Source organism: Lutra lutra, chromosome 4 (assembly GCF_902655055.1).
Source record: "Lutra lutra chromosome 4, mLutLut1.2, whole genome shotgun sequence".
NCBI classification, from domain to species: Eukaryota; Metazoa; Chordata; class Mammalia; order Carnivora; family Mustelidae; genus Lutra; species Lutra lutra.
In genome coordinates, this window is record NC_062281.1 from 157,642,545 (window position 1) to 157,668,642 (window position 26,098).

Consider the following 26,098-nt stretch of genomic DNA (forward strand, 5'->3'; position numbering starts at 1 on the left):
AGATCACCACTGGCTGTGGGAGGGGGCCTCAAAGCAAACAGCGCCACTTCCTGAAGGCTCCCCACGAGATGAAGTCTGAACCGAGTGTGACACACAGTCACAGAAACCTCTGTCTGGAGGAGCAGGCTCTGGGTAATTGCTTCTCTTTTTCAACTTAAAACAATCCCACCTGAGATATTATCTACAGCCCTGATTATTTTCCAATGGTTCGAATGTCACTTTTTCTGTCACTCCTTTACTATGTTCCTAACAATTTTATAGTACCCATCCTTATTATACTAGAGTTTATTTATAACTGATTTTGTCTTTTCTAGTCTCAGTTAGGAGATGAACTGTCCACCCTTTGGTAAAGTCGAACTGTTCAGCCTGGCCCATGAGACCCCTGCCCACCTCCCATCCAAACTTAGGCCATGCTAGTCTATATGCTGTTCCCCACTCATAATGTTTACATTCATTTTCACAGCTTCTCATGTGCTGTTCCCTGTGTCTGGAACAGCTTTCCAGCCCCAGCTTCTTCCTATGGCTCAGTTCTGGCCATCTTTGCAGACTTGGGCTCACAGGCCTTCCTGGTGGGCCCTGACACCCCATCTGCCCTCTGTCCCCTCCCTCTACTCAGCCCGCTTCTCATTCTTTGTAATGATCTGCATCCCCCACTTAGTACAGTGGGTGATAAATGTCCTTTGCATGAATAAAAAACACCACTTCCAGCTCCCTCATAGCCTGGATTTATTAGATCAAAGGGATGAAATTTAACCAGTGCTGTCCAGTCAGGAGACAGCATATCACTTCTTACCTTTATGGTTTTGGTCTGGAGTCTGAGTCCATTTAAAGTGTTGATGGCTTTCTCTGCATCCTTTGGATCAATATAGTTAACGAATCCATACCCTAAACTCTGTCCTGTGGAAACATTTAAAAAAAGAGAGAGAGAGAGAGAGCTCAGTATCTTTATCGCAATAACAGCTCCCACTGCAGCAAGGAGTCAAAACTTTCCTTTAGTATATGATGCGTTTTACAGCAGGGTTTACCCCAGGTGGAAAAGTTTCCAGTTCTTCCATCTCTCACTTTGGTCAGCCTATGAACTCACAGGAGCCACCCAAGTTAGGAATGGGTGAGCGCCCCTGCCCATACACATACATACATAAGTGTCCGTTCAATCAGAAAGAAGTGAGAAGGCCGTGGAAAGAGAGCAGGTGTGGTTTGTTAGATTTGAACTGGAGTCATGGGGCTTTTCCTATCAGCTGTGGGACAGTGGAGAGAAGTCATTTAATGTCCCGTTTCTTCCCCTACATGTTTTCTCTGGAGATAATAGCACTTGCCACAGACAAGTTTAAAAGTGTTAATGAGATCTTGTGCATAAAATGCCTACCAAATACGTTGCCTAGAATATAGTAGCTGCTCAACGAAAGGCAGCTATGCTACGCTGAGTCCTGTGAAACTGGGGCGAGCTGAATGCAGTAGCTGTGTCTGCTGCCTCAGTCATGCCAGCCACGCCCACACGCGGAGGAATGTAGCAGGATCTGAGCAGCAAAGACAGAGACATTTATAGTGAAGGCATGACCAGAATTTAAAGCAGTTGCTACAAATCATTGGTTGCCCTCATCATCTCCCCAGCCCAAGAACAATTTAAAAAAAAAAAAAAAAAAAAAGGAGGGTTCTATTGGAAAGGACTGGGGAGCTCCTAACACAAAGGAGAGAGTGCAAACACATTCTGCAAAGACGGTTTAGCTCCTTTAGGTGGAGATGGCATCAACTTGTCTGCAAAGAGAGGTAGCAAGTGACAGGGCTCCCCCCTAAGTGAAATAAAAATAATGTGCTTGCGATCGTGCCACTGATTATAAATAGTCCATCAGCTCTGCCATGTGTCATCAGCCAGAAATATCATTAGGAAACTTTACATTTTCTGACATACCCTTTAAGAAACACAGAGCTTAGGGTGGCTGCAAAACCAGCTTGAACTTCCCAGGCAATGTTATTGATTTGTGGGCGGCAGCAGAGCCGAAGGGGAGGAAAATGACAGGACGTCACATGTCAGGGAAGACTGATTACATAAAGCTCTTTTTGGAGTACTCGGGCCAGGTCTGGGAGACAATACAGCAAAAAGCCTGCCATGTCCTGGTGACAGGAGCCCATTTCAGCAGCCAAAAAATCTTTCCAACAGCTTCTGTTTTGCTGGTAAATGTCTGTGTTTGTGTTGGTTGTAGGAGGGAACCTGGGAAAACAAGTTGGGTTCTGGATTAGAAAATGGGTGACTTTGTCATCCTTTATAGGACGCAAGCAAAGAGCATCACGAGGAAATGGCTAAGTGCCCATTTTTGTCCCCCAAATGAGAATACTTTCCATTAGAATATTCCTTTGTGTTTTGGAATAACAGGGCTAGAACAGGAAAGACAGGAGCAAACTTTGCCAGATATACCCTTTATAGGCAGAATTAGTAACTGAAGAAGGAGGAGAGAATGTTGAACACCCTCCAGCTGCCAGGCCCCTCTGTGCGCATGCGTGCGCGTGTGTGCAGGAGAGTAAAAGTGTGACGGAGAGAGAGGTGTGTGTGAATTACAAGACCCTGCCACATGTTCTGGGAAACTTCTGCAAATCCAAAAATATAAGAGACATTAGTTTAAAAATACCATTTATCCTAAATTTGGCTCCACCTCATCAAGCCTAACTAAATTCACCTAATTAAATCCATTTTCATCATTCAAATTTATCAGTTCCATTTTCCTTGTAAATCAGAGAAGTCTTAAAAATTGCAGTACTAAAATATTCTTATAATTATTCATTTTAAACAGTCATGCACCAAGTTGAGATGCTTTAAAGGGCATTTTTAAAGCAATAATCTCAATGATAAACCATAGTTATGAGTTCTAGGAAACAAGTCAGACAGTCAATCTACCCAGCTAAATTGAATTTGTATGAAATTAAAATGAAATATGAAAAAACACAGACAAAACACTCACCCCTTAACTGCAAACATTAAACCTAAACCCAAATAGTTCATGAGTCATCATACTGATGGAATGTATGTGAAAGAAATTATTATGCCTACCAGTGGTGCATGTTCCCCAATATACTATATCTTTCTTTCTAATTATTCAGTATTTATGGAAATCTAAAGTAAATATAGTGGCTATGATTTTACATTCTATATTTTATCTTTATTTTAGACGCTTCAGGTCCTAGGAAGGTTCTGAAGGTCAAGTGAAAGAAAGGACTCTTTTTTTTTTTTTAAAGACTTATTTTTTTATTTTACAGAGAGAGAGAGCGGGGGTAGGGGAGTGGCAGAGGGACGGAATCTTTAAGAAGACACCCTGTTGAGCGCAGAGTCCAATGATGGGGGGAAGGGGACTTGATCCCAGGACCCATGAGATCATGACCTGTGCTGAGATCAAGAGTCGGATGCTCAACCTACTGAGCCACCCAGGTACCCCAAAAGAGGACTCCTGCCTAGCAAGCTGTGTCATATCTACTCACCTGCCTGTATCAGTCCCAAACCATCACCTCAGGTTGAAGGCAATTAGCACAACTGTGCTATTATAACCTGCTCTAGGTTTAGAGAGAGACTGCACTTAACATCAGGAATGAGGGTGCTTTTGAGAAAACTAAAAACCAGATGAACATCGTTTCAGAAAGGAAGAGGGGGAAAGACTGGAGGTTCTCTTTGATATGAAATAATGAGGTGCAAACTCTGAAACAGAACACTGCATTGAACAAGAGGGGAACAGAGGTGGAAAGCATTGCCTGTGAACTGAAAGACATGAGATAAACTGCCACACAATGATACTACCTGTGGTTAGTCTAGTTCGAGAACAGCTTCCTCACGTGCTTCTTGCCAACATAGGAGGAGTCCAGCTAAGTCTAATAAAAAATACTTGATGGAACTAAGCAATCTCTTTTAAAACACTCTAGAGATGATTAAATCCCAAGGTGGAAAATATAAAACCCAAGCCTCATTTCTTTCAAAAATTATTAGTAGCGGGGGAGAGTGAAACGAAGAATGGTGGGCATACACTGGTGATGAGTTTTGGGTTTGCAGTTCTGTATTTAAATGCACATAGAAAACTATAGATGAAACACATTCACAAAATATACCAACACTATTTCCATGGGGACCCAGAAAGCCACCATGCTGGGAAGGCCCCAGGGGACCCAGTCTGGAGCCTAGAGCGAAGTGTGTGTGTATCTGCATCCCAGAAATAGATAAGGGACTCTTATTATTCCTTTTTCCCAAAATAACTACATCTTCCTTTATCAGCAGTAGCAAGATTTGACCATATAAGTATAGTGACAGGATTTTCAGAACAGAAAATTTTTTTAAATTTTATTTTTGTTCTCAAGTTATGAATTTATTTTGATACCAAGTTGGTCAAATAAAACAATTAAACCATTGAGGTTATGGCTACTGAATCATCAATAAAAAATAAAATCAATAAAGAAAAGATGATATTATGAAATGAAGATTGCCTCCAAAATTTAGAAATTATCCTGAATACCTGGCTCCTTGATACTCAAGTGATCCACAGCCCTTACATGTGACCACTCCTTAATAGTCCTGTCCAGCAGGCACAGATGAGGGATCCCCAGTGATGACGCATGGGCAGGAAATGCATTCTTGGCAGTTTGGGATGGAAACTTAAAATTAGAATGTAGTTTCCGAGGGGAAACATTTATACATAATGGCTACATTTTAAGGCACTTCAGTGTATTTTGGATTAAAGAGGTTCATGTTTTTAACAAGCTTTTCTTAAATCTGAACATGAATATCTCTGTTTTGAAAAACTGCACAAATGCACACTCACACACACACGAACACAGGATGTGTCCTCCTACTCTGACATAGCAACATCTCCATTCTGCGGTAATAATTTGTATACCAACTTCTGCCCCCTGGAAACCAAACACTTCTCACAAGAACTAGCTTATAAAAGTTTGCTTCCTCGAACATAGTAGGTGCTCAACAAACAGATCAAAGAGTGGATATACCTGTCTGTACCAACCCTCCATTTCTGGAAGAATGCTTTATGCTTGGGGGAAAAAGGAAGGGGATCTGTGGAATTCTTTTTGCATTTGTGAGAAAGGGAGAGCATGACAAGCTGACACCAAGGATTGGAAAAGAAAACGTAATGAATGTCTGGGTGGGCTCTCCGCCAGCACAGATCAGGTGCTGCCCACCCTTGGAGTTTCTAAAGTGCTTTGCCACCTGTTCTGTCACATCTGACTCCTACAACAACCCCGTGGGAGGGATAATCATCATTTTATAGATATGGAAACTGAAGATTAGAGAAAATAGTGATATGCCCTCCATTACAGAGCTGGATCTCAGTCTAGATCAGTGGTTGGCAAACTTTTTTTTTTACGTACCGGGTGAGACAGTATGTAGTTTAGGATTGGCGGGTCCTCTGGTCTCTGTCATGACAACTTTGCCATTACAGCAAGAAAGCAGCCATAGACAATATGTGTTCCAATAAAACACATTCAGAAAAATAGGCATTGGGCTCAATTTGGCCTTTGGGCCATAGTTTGCTGATCCCTGGTTTAGATCTTTTGAGTCCAAATCCAGTACCCTTTGCCATACTCACAGCTACCCCATTTGAACTAAAATATCACTGACAATGATACCAAAGCCCTGAAATACTTCTGAGGCTTTTTTGAATCATCTAAGAAAAACTCAACTATCTTCAATAATCTGCTCTAATAAACATTTTCATTGTATTCAAATTCTAGGAATCACCATCATAGCTGATTATAACCCATCATTTTCCTGGTCATTCTGGATAGATGTTGTTTTCCCTTCACCTTTGCAGACCTGGAGGTTATGACAGGAGGACCCCAAATGTGACATCCTCATGGTTGATGGCAGCAACAGAGAAGCCATCCCTTTGCAGGGCTGGCTGGAAGGGACCTCAGCATTTCTGCACTGCCAACCTGCACACTTCGCTCTTTCTTTCTTCAAAAATCATCATTCTCCAGAAAGCTAACTGCTACTCTCCTCATCTGCGAAGCCCCAAAGGGGGCAGCCAGATGGGTAGCTGCTGTTGATAAAAACTTCTGAGTTGAGTAAGGAATTTTTGTGAATGTTAGAACCCCTAGCTCAGGCTGAAATTCTGTTCTCAAAACACATGATAAAATCCCCAGTCACCTTAACATCACCTGCATGGCGGTAATCCGCGTGCTGCGTTAACAGCAGCCAACTCTAAATCCCAGGACTCCCTCCCTGCCAGTCCTGAGATGACGTTTCCCTGTTATTGGGTGCCTCAAAATCTACCTGAACACACTCTAAGTGTCAGAGAGGCCTGCAGCTATTACTACACACACACTGATATGTGGGGTGTGTGTGTGTGTGTGTGTGTGTGTGTGTGTGTAAACTATACTTGCCCTATAACGTTGGTTAAGTCATTTAAGCTCTATCAGCCTCTTCTTTCATCTGAAAACCCCGGGTAATCCCTTATCCTCACAATCTTAGCATCGCTGTAAGGGCTAACAACGTTAACACACAGACCAACAGCAGCTACCATCTATTCAGGTTTCACCTTGTGCCAGGCACCATGCTAAGTGGCCTACTAATGTTTCCTAATTTAATCCTGTGTGAAATGGGTGCCATGGCGCCCAATGTGCAGATAAGGAAAATGGGCTAAAACATGTGGAGTAACCGGCAAGTAGGGTCCATGGCTAGGATTTGAATAAGCCCAGGTCTGTGTGACTTAGCTCTTGCTTTTCTCCCCACAGGGAGAAAAGGCACGTGAAAAGGCACGGCAGTGTCCAGCATCAGGTAAGCACTCAGGGGGATGAACACACCCTACATTGGGGTCTCTTCCCGTTCTTAGCACTGACTGGGGATATTCTGAGATGCTGGAGCATTCACAGCTCTGTTCCCACCCATCCCACCTCTGCGGGGTTTACACAGTGCTGGGCAACGGGAGTCCTGGCTTTTCTTCTGCAAGCTCAGGGTTAGGGGAGACAAGTCAGAGGATTTTTCTTTTGGTAGTTCACACAAATGCCTTTCACACAAATGCCTCAAACTAAGTATGGTTTAAAGTCCTGGTACTCTAAGTGTGGTCCCTCTACTAGCATCATTGGCAACATCTGGGGACTTGACACAGAACTATAATGATGTAAGAAATGTAGTTTCAGCTTATTGCTGTGTGGCCTTGGCTAACTCACTTAAATTAATCTCCCTACACCTTGGTTTCTGAGAAAGCTACACATCCTAATCCATAGTAACAGGGAAGGGAAACTTTGATAGGAAAGTTCTCAGAATTCCTTTGTATACACTATTTCTTTTCTTCCTCCAAATCTGCATTCCTACTTTGTCCCTTTCTGCTGCAGTCATCTCATTTGTAAAATGAACTTAATATTACTTTTTCATGGAGTTATTAGGAAGATTAAAAGTGATAATGCATGCAAAATGCCTGGCATATAAAAGATACTCAATAGATGTTGGTTCCTTATCTTTTTGCTGCCACACCCCCATTAAATACTGCCTTCTACTATTGTCTATGAGAATGCTATCCCCTCAGTGAGGCCCCAAACTTCTTAAAGGTAGAGAATGTTTCTGATGCTTTACTTTTATATTGGACCACATGATACGCATCAGGCACACAAATTCCATATATAACAGTGGGCCCCCAAATGACCAAGAAATTGTTCCTGACTTCAGGGGACTTAATATGTAGAATGCAAAGATGGATATAAGAATTAATTTTAGTTCAGCAAAAATAATAAATATATCAGAGATACTTCTTTTAAAATTATATACAGGGGTTCCTGGGTGGCTCAGTCAGTTAAGCGACTGCCTTTGGCTCAGGTCATGATCCCAGGGTCCTGGGATTGAGCCCCACATCAGGCTCCTTGCTCAGCAGGGAGCCTGCTTCTCCCTCTCCCTCTGCCTCTTCCCCCTGCTAATGCTCTCTCTCATGCTCAATCTCTCAAATAAATATGTAAAATATTTTTAAAAATTTAAAAAAAAACTATATACAGAAACAGAGACGAAATGCAGACTGATTCTGACTGAGCAGAATACAGAAGGCTTCCTGCGGGGAGGGGGGCATTTGAGTTCAGCTTTGAAAAAAAAACCAGGAGATTTTGATAGGATTTTCCCATCAAGGGATGAGCTTCCAATGGGAGGGCTGAATCCAAGCACTGCATATTACCCTACAGGTATTTATCGAGCACCTATTATGTGCCAGACATAGTTCCATTTACTGAGATTATAGCAGAGAACAAAAATACTTGTTTTCTGCCATCACTGAATGTATATTCTGATTGGGGGTGATGGAGCAAGACAAGAAACATAAATAAAATATAAAGTTTGTCAGATGATGGTGAGTTCTTGGGAGGAAATAAAGCACAGAAGGGGGAAGACAGTGTAGGGGATGGGGTTGCAACTTTTTAATAGAGGACCAAGTAAGGATAAGGTGACATGAGAGCAGAGACCTGAGGGAGAGGAAGCAGCTAGTCCCCCCATCTGAGGGAAGGGCATCCCAGGCAGAGGCAATCTGTGCAAAGGCCCTGAGGCAGGAGCGTGCATGGTATGTTGGAGCAATGAAACAAGTGAATGTGAAGGCAACATACCACTGCACTTGTTAAAGGCCTAAAAAGAGGAAAAGGGTAGCCCTGATTCTTTCAGACTGGTTCTATGATGCTGTTGAATAATACATGTATGAAAAAACTCACCCCCCCCCCCATAGCTTTGCAGATCAGGTAAATACTCTTACTGAAACATCTTTTTGAAACCATCTCTTTATGTGACTCTGTTCCTTACTAGATTGGAGGCTACTTGAGGTCAAGACGATATTTTATTCATCTCTGTGCCCCCAGGACCTACCAAAGGGTCCATGACATTGTTGGATACCCAGTAAATGTCTGTTGGCTGAATGGATGAATATTATCTATGCACATACACATTTACAACCTCTTAACCAATTCAAACTCTCATATACCAAACAGAAAGCAACCAGAAAGAGCAACAAACCCTTTTACCCGGGTCTTATCCATGTCCAGAGGAACCAAGCCTATGAGACACATCTGAATGACCTTCAGTCTTTAGTCTGAAGGAGAGAAGACTCTAGAGGTGCTCAGAGCCAATTCTAATATTGGAAGGGCTGTCATGGGACTACAGGGGTAAATTTGCCATGTGGTACCCCATGGGAGAGAACAAAGATCAGAGAAGAAAGTTAGGGAGTAGATTTCTGCCTTGATAAAAGGAAGAACTTTTTAAAAAAATTTAATTTATTTTTTCAGTGTTCCAAGATTTATTGTTTATGCACCGTAGCCAGTGCTCCATGCACGTATTGGTGGTATTAAGGAAGAACTGTCTAATGCTGATTTATAAGGTGTGGTTGCCTTGGGAGCTGGTAAGGGCCCCATGACTAGAGGTATGCAAAGAGAGACCAGATCAATGTTTTATCAGGGGATGTGGCAGCAGTCAGCAAGATTGACTGATCCCTTCCAATGGTAAGATTCAAAGATTCTAAGTTATATTTTACTTATTTATTTGAGGAACAAGAACCAAGTTTCTCATTTGTTCATTTCTTAAAGTATTCCTTAGTGATATCCTTGGCCTGAAACTCTTCACCATAGTTCTTAACCACCAAACAACTGCAACCAAACACTTTTCAGGGTTTTTCCATCAGTTTCTCAGAGGTCTACCCATTCCCCTACTTTCTTGTTGCCATCGACCTTCATTAGGTGGATTTGGTGTTCAGGACAAAGGGCTCCACCAACTTGACAGACATAGGCTCATCACAGTTGGATGCAAGGCCACAAAGATGGGCTTGGAGCTTGTCTAAGGCTTTGGCAGCTTTGTGAATTCCATCTGCTAGGCCATCATGGATGAAGGCAGTCTTCAACAGCTCTTGGAAAGCAGTATTAACGTCCACAACACTTCCAGCAGCAATGCCTTCCTTGGCCATGGCAGTGGGTTACGGGTGGGGCCAAATCTTGAGGTCTCTGCCTCTGTGCTACTTGGTATCAGCAGGGAAAGAGCTAAATTATATTTATTTTAGACCCAACATTCCCAACTGGTTTCAGTTTATCCTGATTTCTAACTGAGGAAATAAAAAGAATAGAGAATAATTACTAAGCACCTAGTATGGGCTAAACACTTTACATACATCATTATTTAAATCTTCACAATCTCTGAAGCAGGCATTTTTATCCCTACTTTACAGAAGGGGAAACTGAGCCCCACAAAATAGAAATAACATACCCAAAGTTATTTGGCCACAGAATAGCAGCCAGACCCATTTGATTCCAGAGCCTGTGCACTTTTTTGCTGTGCCCTGGCTTCTTGAATATGTGTTCACCTGTATGCTAAGCACACCAGCTGGACATGCATGGCACAGTGTGAGTGAGACTTTGAGAGAGCCTGAGTTTTCTAGTACTATCTCCAAGTCCTCATTCTTTCCATTTAATTCCAATATATACCTTCAAAGTATCCCATTCCCACTTCTAAACTGGTTGTGCCTGGATCTGGTACATCACAGAGTGACAGTCTTAGAAAGGACTTTAGTATCAATCATCTTCAAGTCTGTATGATAGATTCTAAAACTGAAGACCAAGGAATAAGCAAGGAGTTCGTGGTCTAGTAGGAAAGTCAGACCTATGAATCAATAATGACAGTAGGGTATGGTTCAGTGTTATGACAGTTAGAAGGAAAGAGGGCTTTCTGAGATGAATTCAAAAAGATTGACAAGAGATAGCCACACAACAGACAGAGAGGGGCATTATAGCAGGAGAGGACAGCATGAGCATCTGTTCCTCAAGGAGAGAGACCTGCCCCTTGGTTTACAGTCATTACTTGCAGGAGGCTGCTGATTGTTGATACCAACCTGAATTCTCAATACTGCTTCCAACTTGAATCTGTGCTCAGATGTAATTATGACATCCCCCCTAGACCTGTGGCACAGATCCATCATTTAGGCATCTGAAATTTTGAGTGTGTCTGCTTTCTGCCAATGACAAACACTATTGAAAATGACAGGACTCAGCAGTCCTTATTTTGAATTCCCAAAGTATTTAAAATTACACTGAACCAGTAGTAGGTTATCTCTAGAGGTTACATTCTGGCTTCCTAAGTAGATGTAATTTACCCAGAAGCTGAGAGCTCATCATGGGGCATCAAAATGGCAATGAACAAAGCACTTGTCCCACAGTGGGCTTGCAATATAAGCTTGCTGAACTGAATGCATTTCTTAGTGGACCCTAAATCCATTAAGGGCAGGAACGTGAATCTTACTAATGGTATAACCAATGTGCGGCACGTAGTAGGCTTTCAATAAATCTATGTAGAATGGATGAATAAGTTAACAAATTCAAAAAGTGAATAAATAGGAACAAAAATAGTTATTTTGGGGGGCAAATGAGTGGCTCAGTTAGTTAAGTGTCTGACTCTGGATTTTGGCTCAGGTCATGATCTCAGGGTCATGGTTTAAGCCCTGCATCGACTCTGCTCTGGGTATGGAACCTGCTTGAGATTCTCTCTCCCTCTCCCGCCGCCCCTCCCCACTCTCTCTCTAAAAAAAAGAATTTTTTTTAAATTTATTTTTTGAGTGTTTACCATGTGCCAATCAATGTACTGAGTGCTTTGTTTCCCCCACCCCCAGCTTTATTGAGGTATAATTGACAAATAAGATTGTAAGATATTTAAAGTATACATTGTGATGATTTGATATATGTATACATTTATTTACTTACTCATATTTTTGATGAGAACATTCAAGTTCTAGCTGAGTACTTCATGTCTAGCATCTCATCTACCCCCAAAACAATCCTACAAGTTGGCATTATGACTGCCATTTACAATCAAAAAGACCAATGTCCAGAGGCCTCAGATCCCAAGACACAAGTCCATCTGGCTCCAAAGTCCATAGATACTTTTAATAGAGTTTCCCGATTTCAGAGACAACACAAACCAAACCGTTTAAGTAAAGGTGAAACAAAGCCTCTGTTACTGGGGTAGGCACATGCAAACGCACGAGTATATACAGAACCAAACTGTTAAAGTAAAGGTAAAACAAAGCCTCTGTTACCAGGGTAAGGCATATGGAAATGCACAAAGTATATACAATGATTCCCAGCAGTCCCCAAAACAGGAAGGACCGGTTACAAAATTACATTATTCCAAAAAGAAAGCCAACCAACAAATTCTCTAAGGATTTTTTTTAACCTCTTTTGGTTTGTCCTATAAAATAAGTTGCTCCAAATGACAGAACTTCAAACATATATATTTCAATAATAAACCTCAATAAATGACAAAATGAAACTAATCTGAACCTATTTTTCTTCTGTCTGTTCAGGAGAGAAAGGCAATTCATAAGATAAAAAGCCAGTATCAAGTACTTAGTTTAAAAAAAAAAAAAAAGCTGAAAGGGAAAAATAGGGAATGTGCCAGGGATAATAGAAACCTCAGTGACAACCACCTCACACTCAGCATCTATCACACAAAGAGAAGTGTTCAGACTGATGACCCTGGGGCAGTGAAAAGTTCTTAATCGAAGCAGCATTCAATTACATTATGTGCAGAATATTCTTACAGACAGGAAAGAACAGTCAAACATTTAAACATATTTTTAACGAGGGTTGAAAAAGAGGAGGATTTTGGCAAACTCCCAGCTAGCCAGAGAAATGAACCAGAATTCTTAATTCTTCATTGGCTTGCTCTCACATAAAACAAAAGGTCTGGATGTCAGACAGACAAGACTTGCCACCCAGAAGGGATGTGAACCCACCGGTGATTCCAGAAACGCAGCCAATGTTAGACAACGGTCTAGCAACAAAGGAAGAAGAGGTAGAAAAAGTTATCAGGTTAGTACTAATTACATACTCTATAATTAGCCTTTGGGCAAAATGAGACTGTCTGTGGGTGAAATGTCTGTGGGTGAAAGGAAGTGCTGTGTTTAACACTAAAGACAACAGCTTCCAAAACTCCCATCAGACACTATTTGTATAAAGCATGTGTGGAGGCTCCTGATACAGTGTTGGGATTTAGATTACATGAGATAAAGTATGTGAGAGGGCCTGGCACAAGTAGATGCTTCATAAATATTAACTGAATATAAATCTATTAAAACTGCCTCTATCCAAAGTAAAAGAAAATTCATGGCTCTCGATGAAGGAGATAAATAACTTGTCTGTGCAGAGAGAAGCCAGTATGTCAAATGTGAGCTGGAGAAGGACTTTGAGAATCTTTATCGGTGTGTCATTTCTGAAATGCGCTTGGGGCTCTCTGGCCTTGGACTTACCATTAAGAGCTTGTGAAATGCAGAGATGAGTACCCCATCCCTATTATCAAGGAGTTCACTGATAGTAAAGTGCCAGACAGGAAGCTCATGACCGTGTTCAGTTCCAACAAATGTTAAAAGAGAAATTCCCCAGATCCATGAATAAGAAAAGAAACAAGAAAGAAAAGTGCATTTCCCCTTTTCCTTACTATTCAGTTTTCAGATAAATAATAAGACAAAAATCAAGAAATAAAAACCAAAAACAAAGGACTCATGCAGAAATGGGCCTGTATAGTAAGAATTACGGAGAGAAGTCATCTTCTTTGATTTTTTTTTTTCTTTTTAAAGCTAAAGGCTCCTCAGGGAATGGCTATACTGTGCCAGTGTGACCAGCCTCATTACACTGAGTCGAGTACCTGAGAGAGGTGAAAATGAAGGCATGCCCGGGAATGTGTGTGAGAATTACAAAAGGTAAACACCTTCTATGGCTCAGCTCTTTGGGGCAATGGAAAATGAAATGTCACCCTGACAGTCAGAAAGCCAAATGAACTCAAGATTTAAATCGTGCCCAGAACATGCTCAGTATTCAGTGACTTTCACAAAAAATGCCTAATGCGTGATGGGGCTGCGTTGGTGCTGAAGAGATGGATCCATCTGGCACCACATTCAGTTTCTCTTGGGAGCTAGTAAGACTTTTCTAGGACACCAAGGCCTCCACTTGCCCACCCATGTACAAAAGAGGACCCCACCTCTTTCTTAACAAAAAAAAATGAGGTCATCATATAGAACTGTCCTAAACTGCCCCCTTCCCTTCTACCTGCAAACTTATCCCTAATGGAACTCCATCCCTCCCTCTTGGCTTAGAACAAAAGTCCATAAAATGCTGGAAAGTAAATGTTCCGAGGGAAAGGTTATGTGGTATACCATTCCTTTTAAGATTTATAATGCACATTAGCACAGACTCAAGAAGTAGTGATAAAAAGAAACCCCATTTTAATTTGGTTCACTTCCATTCCCCCAATCTCATTTGGTCATGAAACCTCTTCAAAAAAAAAATCTTATGGGGGTGCCTGGGTGGCTCAGTCATTAAGTATCTGCCTTTAGCTCAGGTCATGATCTCAGGGTCCTGGGATCGAGCCCCGCATCGGGCTCCCTGCTCAGAGGGGAGCCTGCTTCTCCCTCTTCCACTCCCCCTCCTTGTGTTCCCTCTCTTGTCGTGTCTTTCTCTGTCAAATAAATAAATAAAATCTTTTAAAAAATCATCTATTAAAAAAAAATCATCTATTAAACATTTTTGGGAAAGACTTTCAGAAGAGATTCCCAAATGACCATTACTCTTTGAAATAGGACTGAATACTGTCTCAGGATATAATTACCCTGAGTTGGGGGTTCTGGGCCCATGGTCTGAGCTATAGTTCCTGAGATACCAGAGGTGCTCACAGAAAAAAAGGAAACCAAGCCAGAGAGCACTTCTAAAGTCTCTTTTCGCTGTAACAGCTTATGATTCCATTTCTTAGAAGACATCACACAGACTTGTGTCTGGGATAATCTAGACACAGGACAGAGATGCATAGCGGGGAGGTGATCAGACATTTGAAGACATAGTTTCATGTTGGTACAAGTCATACAGGTCTGATCTCTAGCTCATGATGTATCAGTGGTCAGCACGAAGTCACTCAAGGAGTTTCATGCGGAGAACCAAAGACCCAAGGATAAAACAAAACATAATTGCGTGTGGCTCATGGACACCCAAGCAGGAGCACACATGTATGGGTGTACACATACAGAAGCACACCTGCATGTTATCTATGCTTAACTAACTAGGCACATGACCCTAGGAGCCGATATAGTACTGCAGATGAGGAGACAGACCAACAAATATGGGTTCAATCTTGCTCTGACACTTGGAAGTTCTGTGACCTTGGACAAGTTACATAACTTTTCTGAGCCTGTTCCCTCACCTGTAAAATAGGGTTAATTATTATTACACCTTATAACACTGCTGTATGAATTAAATCACTACACACCAGGTGCTGTTCTAAGTATGTTGTATGTATTGATAATCAAAATAATCCTATCAATCTCCCTATTTTACAAATGAGAAAACTGAGGTACAGAGAGGGTAAGAATTTTTCTATTACACAGCTAGTAAGTAGTAAGGCTGGGATGCTAACACAAGCAGTGTCGCTCTTCATTACTGGGCTATCCTGCCTAGCACAGTTCCAGATTACAGTAGGTGCATGACATTCCCTGGGAAGACACACACACACACGCACAAATACCCTACACCTCCTCTTCCTCTCTGGGATTTAAAATGGGCTGTTTTTGTTATTAGTTTATTACATGGGCAGTTCAAGTGGGCAGCAGGCAGACACCAACTTCCTAAACACAAGGATCCTATGTGGCTGTTCAAGAAACAGAAGAACAAATTCAGTGCTGAGAAATGTTAGTTCATTCTGAGTGATGACTCACAACCACTATTTTCACAAACAGCCTGCTAATTAAACTTTCTTATGAACCCTGCTAACCAATTTTTCCAATGCATGGAGGAAAAATCATTCATTATAGACCGGAATCCAAAATCTAATATTAACAGCACAAGTAGGATCTGTGGCATTGTAATTTGATCAGCTTGAGCATTAATAACAGTTAGACACTGATGTCTGAGAGAGTTAATCAGCTTTTGTTGAGATGCATGTAGATAACAGAACAAAACATCTGGAAAGCAGACTAGAGAGCAAAACTAGCTTATCCCAAGGGGCTTAGTATTTGCTTTACCCTCCTAAATCCCCTGCTTACAACATCCTATCTTCTAGGTGACCATAGTAATATCCTGAATTGGTATAGCATTTTAAAGGCTTACCAACACATTAGCAGCTCATCTCGTGTCGACACACAGTAAGGTGGAAAGAGCCAGTGTTATTATCCCCATTTTATGCGCAACAATCTTTCGATCCACCAAAAGTCGTATAGCTAGAATGAGAACTTGGTGGAATCTTCCATTTTATCATGTTGCCACTCAGAAAGGTGGCTTGATTTTAAAAAGGATCTTAGAAATCATCCTGGCATTTTCAAAATATTGAACTGAAGGCTTTCATATACAATCTTCTAGAACCAGTAAAACTGTTGTTCATTATTATTGCAGCTATTTCTGAGGTTTGCTGGAATACATCCTACACAGCCACAAGCAAGATTCAGGATGAAACAGCAAGAACTCGAGGAGCCCTCTCTGTGAAGGTCTCCTGATCCCACTGGCAGCAGCATGTGGTCAGACAGACATGGGTACACAGGCAGTGTGGTCAGTCACTTCAAACAACATGAGCTTTGGTTTCCTCATCTCAAGAATAGGGCTGCTATTACCTCTTGGGATTGTGGTCAGGATTAAATGAGCTAACAAACATAAAGCAACTGGCATCCAGCGGTGCTTAATAAATGTGAGGTCCCATTCTACTCTGCTGCCTTCTCAGATGGTATCTCCTACTTCCTCCTTGGAATTACATAACTGAGGACTGAACCAGGAATATATCTACTTTTCCTTCCTTCTCTCCTTCTCCATCTGTTGGCCCTGGGGTAGCACTTGGTGAGAAGAAGGAGGGCTTGTGAGACACAAGGGTCCCCTCCCATTTATAGATTGCTTCAGTTTATAAGTGCCCCCACCTGTGTCAGATGGTTTGAATGCCAAGTTCCATGCAAAGAAGGTAAGGAAAGGATCTGTCTTCTTACTGTGTGGTGAGAATATGGAGGTCCACAGGGACAGAGTGACTAACTCAAAGCCAGGCACATACCTATTCAGCATGTGTATGAGCGACCTGGGGGATGGTGTAGGGCTTTCACTGATGTCTATCTGCTGGTTAGTTCACTGTACTATGTCTGGTATTTCTGACAAGGAAGCATTTGTGGTGTGTGTGTGTTTTGGGGAATGTGGCACACTGGGGTAGTGTTTGCTTTCTTTTGTACTTAGAGTGCGGTCTGTCTCATTGGGAAGGTTCCACTGACGAGCAAAGGGCACTGGGAAGAGAAAAGGTGGCTGAGGACCAGTTCCAGTTTGCAAGATCAGGACCTGGGAAGTGAAAGTAATGTTTGATTCTCCTGTTTGCTATCCAGCTCAGAGGCCAGGGCAATGGGGAACCTGCCAGAAAAGACTGTACGAACCCTTGCCAGGGAGATGGAAGCAGAGCACTGAAGTGCCTATGTGTCCAGACTCAGGGTTTGACCCAATGGGAAAGACTGAAGAAACCCAGAAGCTGGTTATACCTCAGTTCAGGGCAGCAAGAATGGAAGCCCAATTCAGAACACCCCCTTTGGCGTATAATTTGTGAAAACAGGTACTCCACTCAGAAAACTTCTCTCTGTCACTGCCTGCCCTGGTCAGAAAAGAAGAAAATGTCAATCAATCCAACATGGGTTCAAGCAAGAAAGATGAGGAAGGGAAAACTATGTATGTGATTTCAGGCTTCATATCCCACCCTATATTATATACAGCTGGCAAGTGTCTCCACAGACATTTCTGTGGGCTAACTGTGAGTGTGGGGGAAAGAGGGCAGGGCTGGGATCTGGGTAGGGGAGGCCAGGGCTGGGATCCTGCTTACACTTAACAATGGGATCAAGGTTGTCACCATCTATATTTCCTTGATGTAAAGAAAACTTGGGCTAGGTGGTATGTTACTTCTCGGACAAGTACCCTAGCCACGTTTAATTTAATTTTCCTTCTGGTTCTCCTTTTACCATTCATTCTACACATATTTCACTCTACCTTGCTTTTAAAAAAAAAAAAAATCCATGGCTATTTTAATTCTAGCTCTTTTCCATATTATCTTATAAAGCCAATTCAAATTCTTTTATAATCAAATGGCATCTAAGTAAATAAAAAGGCAAAAAGAGGGGGCAGGACAGGCAACAAGCAAAGAAAAGAAAAAAGAGAAGAAGAAAGAGAGAGGAAAATAAGAAGCCAAGTGCTCCTGACTCAAGTCTTCCTTGGGCTGCATTGGCCCCATTTGTAAAGTATAGACGTTATCCATATTGGCTATTTCAAAAGGGTCAGAGAAGTACTAAAAGTAAAAGCCTTTGAAAACAAACACAAATGGCAAATATCGGGGATTATTAAGTGTACATTTTATGCCATACCACCAATAAAATGACTTAATCTGATTTAAGATGTTTGTGATGAGAAATTCCATTAGCAGCCATAGGAATTAGAGTAATTACCCTAAGTAGCTATAACCACTTAATGGTAATGGGACCTCACAGATCACCGGACATACAACCACAAAACAAGGGCCAAGCAGAAATCCAAACTCAGAGGTCAGCTAGAAACTGAAGGAGGTGGAAACAGAGTCACTGAGAGAACATGTACCTGACCTCAGCAAGATAAATGGTGGCTCTCAAATCATAGACACCATGGGGAGTCTGCAAATTGTCCACCTCCTTCTGTGTTAGGTCAGCTTATTTATTAGTAAACTAGAAAAACACAGACTTTGGAGTCTGACAAACTTGGGTTCAAATCTCAGCTCCACGGCTTATTAGCTGTGACCTTGGATAACTTACTTAACATACTTAAACCCTGTCTGAGCTTCAGTTATTTCATCAGCACAAAGAGGGCACTAACACTTATCCACAGAATAGTCCTGGCTGTTCCATTCACTACCCCTTGAAGAGGTCTCTGAAACTTGGCTCAGCTGCTTCCTCTTCATGGACTGGTCTCCCACAACCTACTCTCTACCAAGATCAAGGCTCACTCCTACTCGACACTTGTTCCGAGATCCCCAGCCCACTGTCATTTTTTTTTTTCTTCTTTGAACACTCATAGTTGATGACTTCATATTCATTCACCAGAGGCGGAGTGATAAGATAAGAGAAAGACCACAGACTTTCAGTCAGACAGATCTAACCCCACTCTCCAGCTAACAGATTCTAAGTCTTGGCTTCCTTATCTATAAAATGGGGATAATACCATTGATCACCCGTAACTGACATAAAGCTTCAAAAGACATAGAATAATATGCCTAACCCTGTAGCTGACATATATCAAAACACATATCAAAACTTCAACTTCACTGTATTGTTATGAGTCTTCCTGCACTAATGAAATTAATAGCCAGGGTCAGGGAGGGTGAGTTTGGACCTTGGTGAAAAACAAAACAAAACAAAACAAAACCCTCCATAAAACAGCAAAGGTGGATGTGCAGTGATGTGCATCCCAGCCCCTTCCAGAACTGTAGGCTGCCGCAGGGCCCCATAATTTGTCCTGGCTTCCCCCATCACTGCCCTGCTAGCAGCAACATTTGGGCACAAACTAGGTCTTATCCTCTCCGGCTTCCTCACAGACCCTGATACAGAATTTAAGAGAAGAGAGGGAAAGGGAATAACATTTATTTGGTCTGAGAGCACAGACACTAAATAAATACTGTTGGCTGATTGAAAATGTTTTACAAATGTAAAAGCCTTATATAAATATATGGTCTCCATCTGAATTTTATCTTCTCTCCAAACTAGAAATATCTTCTCCCATCAAAGCTCAATTTGGGTACTATAGAAAAAATAAAAAGGCAACTTAAAGATCTTTAGTTCTTACAAGGAATAAAGACAGATACAGAGTTCATCAGTTAAGAGCAGTAAGGGAGATATGGAATGGGGTGAGGGAAGGCAGACTGAAAAGAGAAATCACCCTGCCACACCTCCCAGAAGACAAGAAAAAAAATGAATTTCCCATTAACACATTTCAGAAAGCACTTTCCTCCTACCCTGAAGCTGATGAATTACATTTTTAGATAATGTGTGGAAATTTCAGCTTGACATTACCTTCTTCCTTAGTTCTTAGTCTCAATCAGCCAGGTCACACAGAGAACGGGGAAGGGATGGAGGGAGGGAATGTGTGTGGGGTATGTCTACGCATGTACTGGGGGAAGGAGAGGAGGCTGGGTGAACAGGGAATTGGTCCTAGGAACCAAATAGTCAGCTAAAGTACAGAAATAGAAAATCCTTAAAATACCCAGGCCTGATTCACATCCTAGGTAAAAAATCCTTTGAGACAACTCTCCTGGGATATGAGAATACTTTCCTATAGTTATCTGAGTTTGGAAAGAGGGCAGAACCATCTGATATGGAAAGGAAGATGAAGGGGAAGACAGCCAGGGGGCAAAAGGAAACCATACCTGGTCCATAATCCTGACTACTGCCATCCTTCTGCCATCCAGAATTATGTAGAAGGAAGCAGAATGTACCTGTACAAATTCTAAACCTCATAGCTCCACTTTGCCAACTTATCCTAATTAGAAAGGATGGGAGGTCTCTGATTGCCCCTGACGGGTGTGTAAGAGCCACAATAATTACATGGTTTACTGTCTGCACTTAACATTCTGACATTTTCCAAGTTCCCCTTACTAAGAGAGACCCCTATTCTCCCATTGTGTAACCCCACTAGGCTGCCAAATCTTCTCCATACCTGTTTTCCATTCACCCCAACAATAATCCATTTCCTTCCCCAAGTCATCAAATCAAAATTCTTTCATTCTTCTTTGTGGAATACATGTAAGATGACTGCAGGGAGGTGATAAATAAAATGACAGATGTAAATCTGCCTGATTTTCCTCTGAATTCAAGAGACACATTGCACTGTACCAAGCACATTTTCCAAGTCAGCAACAAAATGTGCTGATAAATGCTACTATTTCCTCTACCCTTCCCATCACTAATGGATATCCCTCTGATGTACGTATAAAAAAGTTCATTTAGCTAATCAATATCTTGGGATTTTCTTGGATTATGCATAATTGAGGTTGGGTTTTAACTATGCTTAACTTTAAGGCAGCATCCATTTTAATACAGGGCTTGCAAAAGAAAGAAAAGGCAAACACAGTGAAGAGTAGTTTGTGAAGAAATAAAATCTGAAGTTAAAAGCCACTCTAAGTCTGTTCTTCCTCGTTCAGGTAAGCAGTGACCTGCTTAATTAAAAAAACCACTGGTACTTATTATTTTTTTAATGCATAGTATACTCTTTTCCAAAACAAAAGATTTTGAACTCTAATTAGGTTTTCCCTGAACTAAAAGTTTTCATTCAGTAGGTAACAAAAGCTGAGTTGGTTTGTAAAGGGGAGAAGTCAGTTGAGTAATTTCAGAGAAACTACCAGAGATGAACTATAAATTGGACATCTCAAAATTTGTCAGACAGACCAGGGTTCAAGTCCCAACTCCCCTTCTTGGAAGCTAAGTCACTTTGGACTAATTACTAAATCATTCCTAAATCCAAGTTTTTTTATCTGTGAAATAACTGTCTTGAGGACTACATGAAATTCCATCTACTGATCTCAGCACAATGCTTAGCACGTAGTAAGTGCACAATAAACACTAGCTATTATCATGAGTCTCCAAGAAATCTCAATTTACTATTTAAATGAGCTACTATGTTTAAAGCATCTAATACAGTGCCCAGAACACACATAAGGCACACACAAACATAAAAAATGCAAATTTATTTGCCTTTGCTAGGTGATGTAAGAAAGTATGCCAATAACTCACTTTAGGGTTGAAATCACATTTTAGGAGTGAATTAAATGAACTTCCGTATTTTAGAATTTTTCAGGGTCTTTTATTGTTTTATAAAGTTACCTCAGAAGTAAATCAAGTCAATCAAATAAGTAAATAAGTCAATCAAATTCCCATACTGTCCTATAAGTCTGTCCAGTTCCTTGAAATTATATGAGGTAACCTAAAGCAATTTGCAGCCCTCACTCTCCTTTCCATCTTCAACCCAAGAGAATGTATTCCATGCAATGTATTGTGTGTGTTGGTGCCCTAACACACCCTCCCACCCCTCACTGCTGTAGTCCATGTTCTACGTGTCACCTACTGAGAGGGACACATCGGATTAATAGCATTTTCACAAATCTGAGAAAGAACAGAAGTTACCCCGTGTCACCAAATCAAAACTGAGTTGCTTCCTTTAACCAGAGTTGTGATTCCAGATATAAAAGTGGTGGCAAAGCATTTTTCACCCTGATGTCCACAGTTGTGAAGGGTCTTTTTGCCTTGTTCTGAATGATAACATTAATTAAGCCAAAGACATGTGTTAGAAAGAAAAGAAAAATGAAAGAATGAGCTAAAGGTGAGGTTTAGGAAATGTTCTTTGCCGGTTGGGATGCAACTTTAACCAGCTTCATTCTTTGGTATGCTTAACTTCACCTGGCAATGCTGCTGTATCTTAGATCGCTGTTTCCAAAGAGGTATGTCCCAGCTCTATTACCTGCGTCCAAAGCATGAAAGAATAAAAAAGTTTTTTGTTCATAGACTGGAATTTTAGCACTATACCTCTGGTTTCCTTCCCTCTACCCAAATCCCAACCCTATCTTTCAAACCTCTCCCAGTAGCTCCAGCTAACACAGACCTCACCTTTTATCAACCACCTACAGTCCTTACAGTCTCTTCCATACCCAGGTCACTCCATATATTCAGCTTTATCGTGGATAACGTTCAGTTTGAACAACTCTGTCTTTAAAACCCTCCCTTCAGAGCTCTTACTTGCCTGAAAAACTACACTGCATGGGCACATGAAGAGTAACAACAAGTAAAAAAATATAATTCTTTTTGATTGCTATGATGCAAATAATCATACAATCTAGACAGGTAGAGCAAACCATTTGTTGTTGTACATCGATTAATATCTGGGTTTTTTTTTTTTTTGGTTACCTTTTTTCTTCTTTTTCTATTCCTTTTGGAGAGGGGTGATGGCAAATTATTAAAAATTATTATTATTAAAATATAATTTAGCATTCCAGCTCTGTTGGCTTTAAAACATTCCCTGAGCCACCTAACTATAACCTGCCTGAGCCATGTTTCCTCCCCTAAAATACTGAGCATCTGTAATGCAATCTCAAAGCTTAAAAAAAGAAACAAACAAAAAACCAAAAAGGCAACAAGATTAAAAATTAGAAACTAATTCAGTTCTCTACAGTTCATGGGAATAACATAATTTCTACCAGGAGTTTGACGTTTTCTTGCCTGAGTTTCTAGGTTGCACAGAAGCTCATGGACCATGTACCACACTTCCCTTTCTCTCCAGTAGCAGAGCCTGCAGGTGGATGCAGGAGAAAAAGGAAGAACATGGCTTCTGGTGTCACCACGTGTCTGCAGCTGCACACAAAAGCAACTTGGGAGACATGTTTTCTCTCCCTGATACCTAGATTATCCTGATAAGTGTCCTTTCCCAATTGGAAAAAGAAAATCTAATATGTCTGAGAAGATAAGTAACAGAGATGTCCAAAAGCACTATAACAGAATCTCAAACCTGGCACTTTCAGTAAATTTGGTTCTACTCTGAAGGCTGAGTTGTATCCCCAGAGGATGATAAATATTGTTATCTTTGCTTCCTGTTCTACACAGGAGTCTAGTTGAAAGCGTGGTGCATTAGGTAGAATCTCCAGAGGGTGGCCAGCAACTGCTACTCAGACGCTCACAATGTTTCACTGGGTTATGGGGGGAGGCTTAGGCAGGGGTCTTCACTCAACACCGGCCGGGGCATCCTGCTCGTACCTCCCCATAAGATCATGCTTTTGCAGTCTGGGGGTGAACCCCAGCTCTACCACCTGGTAATACCTGTGCTGCTGGGAGAAGTTACTTGACCTTACACAGTTTCAGTGTCCTCATCTAAGAAGATGGAGGTTGTTCTCGGTGTTACATCAAATAAGGTATGTTCAGCGCTTAGCAAGTACCTAGCATAAACTAACTACTTTATAAATGATAGCATATGTCCTCAGCACCAAACATTTAAGTCTATGCCCAAATTCCCTCTATGTGTTCTCAAATGGCACATTCATTGACAACCCACAGCCAGGAGGGAACCTAGTCTACATGCAACGCCATCCACAACAAGTCTCTCTCTCCTTCTCTTCCTCTCAGTGTCTCTCTTTCTCTTAATTCGACAAGCCGGTACCTTCTAAGGGAATCCATTCTCTTGGGGAGTGGCTGGGGTTGGAAAATCTTAATCTTGAATTCTTATCTCTTTGCCACTTCCCACCCCCCAATCCTCCCACTAGATATTTAGAACTCCTTGTAAACTTCACAGGATCGAGATGTATTGAGATCTGTAGGAGGTGTTGGAGGAAAAGTGGGGACTGGGATGTTAAAAATCAGGGCAACAAAAATACCTATGATGTCATTCACCCTGACTTCTGAACCACCAGCAGCAGCCTTTCAACTTGGCTGGCGTTACACCTCACCTCTCCCAGCCTGTGTTATCACTTACCACCAAATGTAGGCCTCAGAGGGTCTTCCATTAGAGCGATTCTCACTCCTTCCCCACCTCCCCACAGCCCTATCTCTCCCTCCTTCTCTGACTTTTAGCGTAGTCAATTAAACCTGAACAACTGGTGGATGGAGGAAATATGCTGCATCTATGGAATGGTACAGCAGGGACCAGTTTCACTGTTAATTTAAAATGCTAGAATTAATTAGGTAGTGTAAATGAAGAATTTAATAAGCGCTCTTTACAACCACAAGTTCTACTTTTATTAAACACTGCTACCAAATGAGGGCAAATATCTCTGGTCTCTCTATATTTCCTTGCCTCGTTCCCGTAAGTTCTTTGCAAATAAAAAAAATGTTTTTGCCTGAAATTTAAAAAATGCATAATTATAAATTTATGCCTGAATTATAGTTCTGCTTTCAACCCATAAGCTTCTTCTTTAAGCTCAGATGCTACTGTATGTCTCTGCTTGTGCTGGAGAGGGTGCTAAACAAACCAAAGTTGACAATTTTGGTTTTGTATACCAAATTAAAGGCTGTCTTCGAAGCTGTCACTCCTATTCAAATCCACTCGGTGAACTACCAAATTAGCATTCTTTCAGTAAAGGAATCTGCTTGTTTAAACATGTGTCTTTAGAAAACAAGGAACAACACCACGAATCAGTACTTTTCAAAAATCTCACTACGGTTCTAAGGGAATTCTTTTGAAAAGGTGATTAATAACATTCACTAATATAGCTGGCAGAGTCCCTATTTAGGAGGTAAGGCTCCACCAAAAATACATTTTCTATACAGGAGTGGGAGGAAGAATCATATGGTTAAGTGGTTTTAATTTTGTTTGAATTATCATCCTATTATATAAAGATTATTCAGAAATCTAAACATTGGCTTTCTGAGAGTGCAGGCAATTCTGTTAAAGGATGGATGATCCAGCGTACTCAGATAAGATCCTCTAAGCCCTGGCCCTATTTGGAAACCTTGGTAAACGTCTCTGTTCAGCCGCTCTCCTTGTAACCTACTACCTGTATCTGTAATAATAACGTCTCCCATTTACCATGAGACCACTGGGCACGAGGAACCATGCTAGGTGGTCCTATCTATATTTAGTCTCTCATTTCAGCCTCACAATAAGCCCTTTGAGATCAATATTCTTTTCCAACTTTATAGATGAGGAAATTATGTTTGGAGGGTTACGTGACTTTTATTTCCTACAGTCATTTTAGTTTTATGATTTTGCAAAGTAATTTAATTTATATGGGAGACAGATTTGCACGTGAAGCAGAAGAACTGGAGAACACGTAGAGCAACACACACAGACTCCCCTACTGAAAATCAAGCTGATGTATCTTCCTATTTTAATGACAGAATTTCCTTTTTCTAAGATAGGCCAGTTACTTGTCACCTAATCTGCCCAGGGAAAGGGAAACAAAAGTCAGTCCTGGAAAACGCCAAGTACTCAGTTGAGGGCGAATGATTTTGGGAGTGGAGCGCCGTGGCGCAGCGGCTGCATTGCTGTTGTGACGTAGCCATCAGTCATCTGAGGAAATATTCTCACTTCCAAAAAGATTACACGGAAACGTTACCACAAAGAATTATAGTGTCTGGCGAACATGAGGTCCTCAACAAATAGTTGTCAATTCGGAAAAAAA

The 26,098-nt window shown here is 41.3% G+C and overlaps 1 protein-coding gene and 1 pseudogene across 6 annotated transcripts in view; both read right to left on the reverse strand.

Annotated features, from left to right (window-relative positions):
• The window catches only part of ELAVL4 (ELAV like RNA binding protein 4), a 145,805-nt gene that overhangs the window by 25,253 nt on the left and 94,454 nt on the right, over positions 1-26,098 (reverse strand). For all 6 annotated transcript variants that reach the window (XM_047728351.1, XM_047728352.1, XM_047728354.1 and 3 more), the window contains one exon: positions 794-897. In XM_047728351.1, coding sequence (XP_047584307.1) covers positions 794-897 — 104 coding nt within the window. The remainder of the gene's footprint in view (positions 1-793; positions 898-26,098) is intronic.
• On the reverse strand, positions 9,519-9,905 carry LOC125099011 (40S ribosomal protein S12-like; annotated as a pseudogene).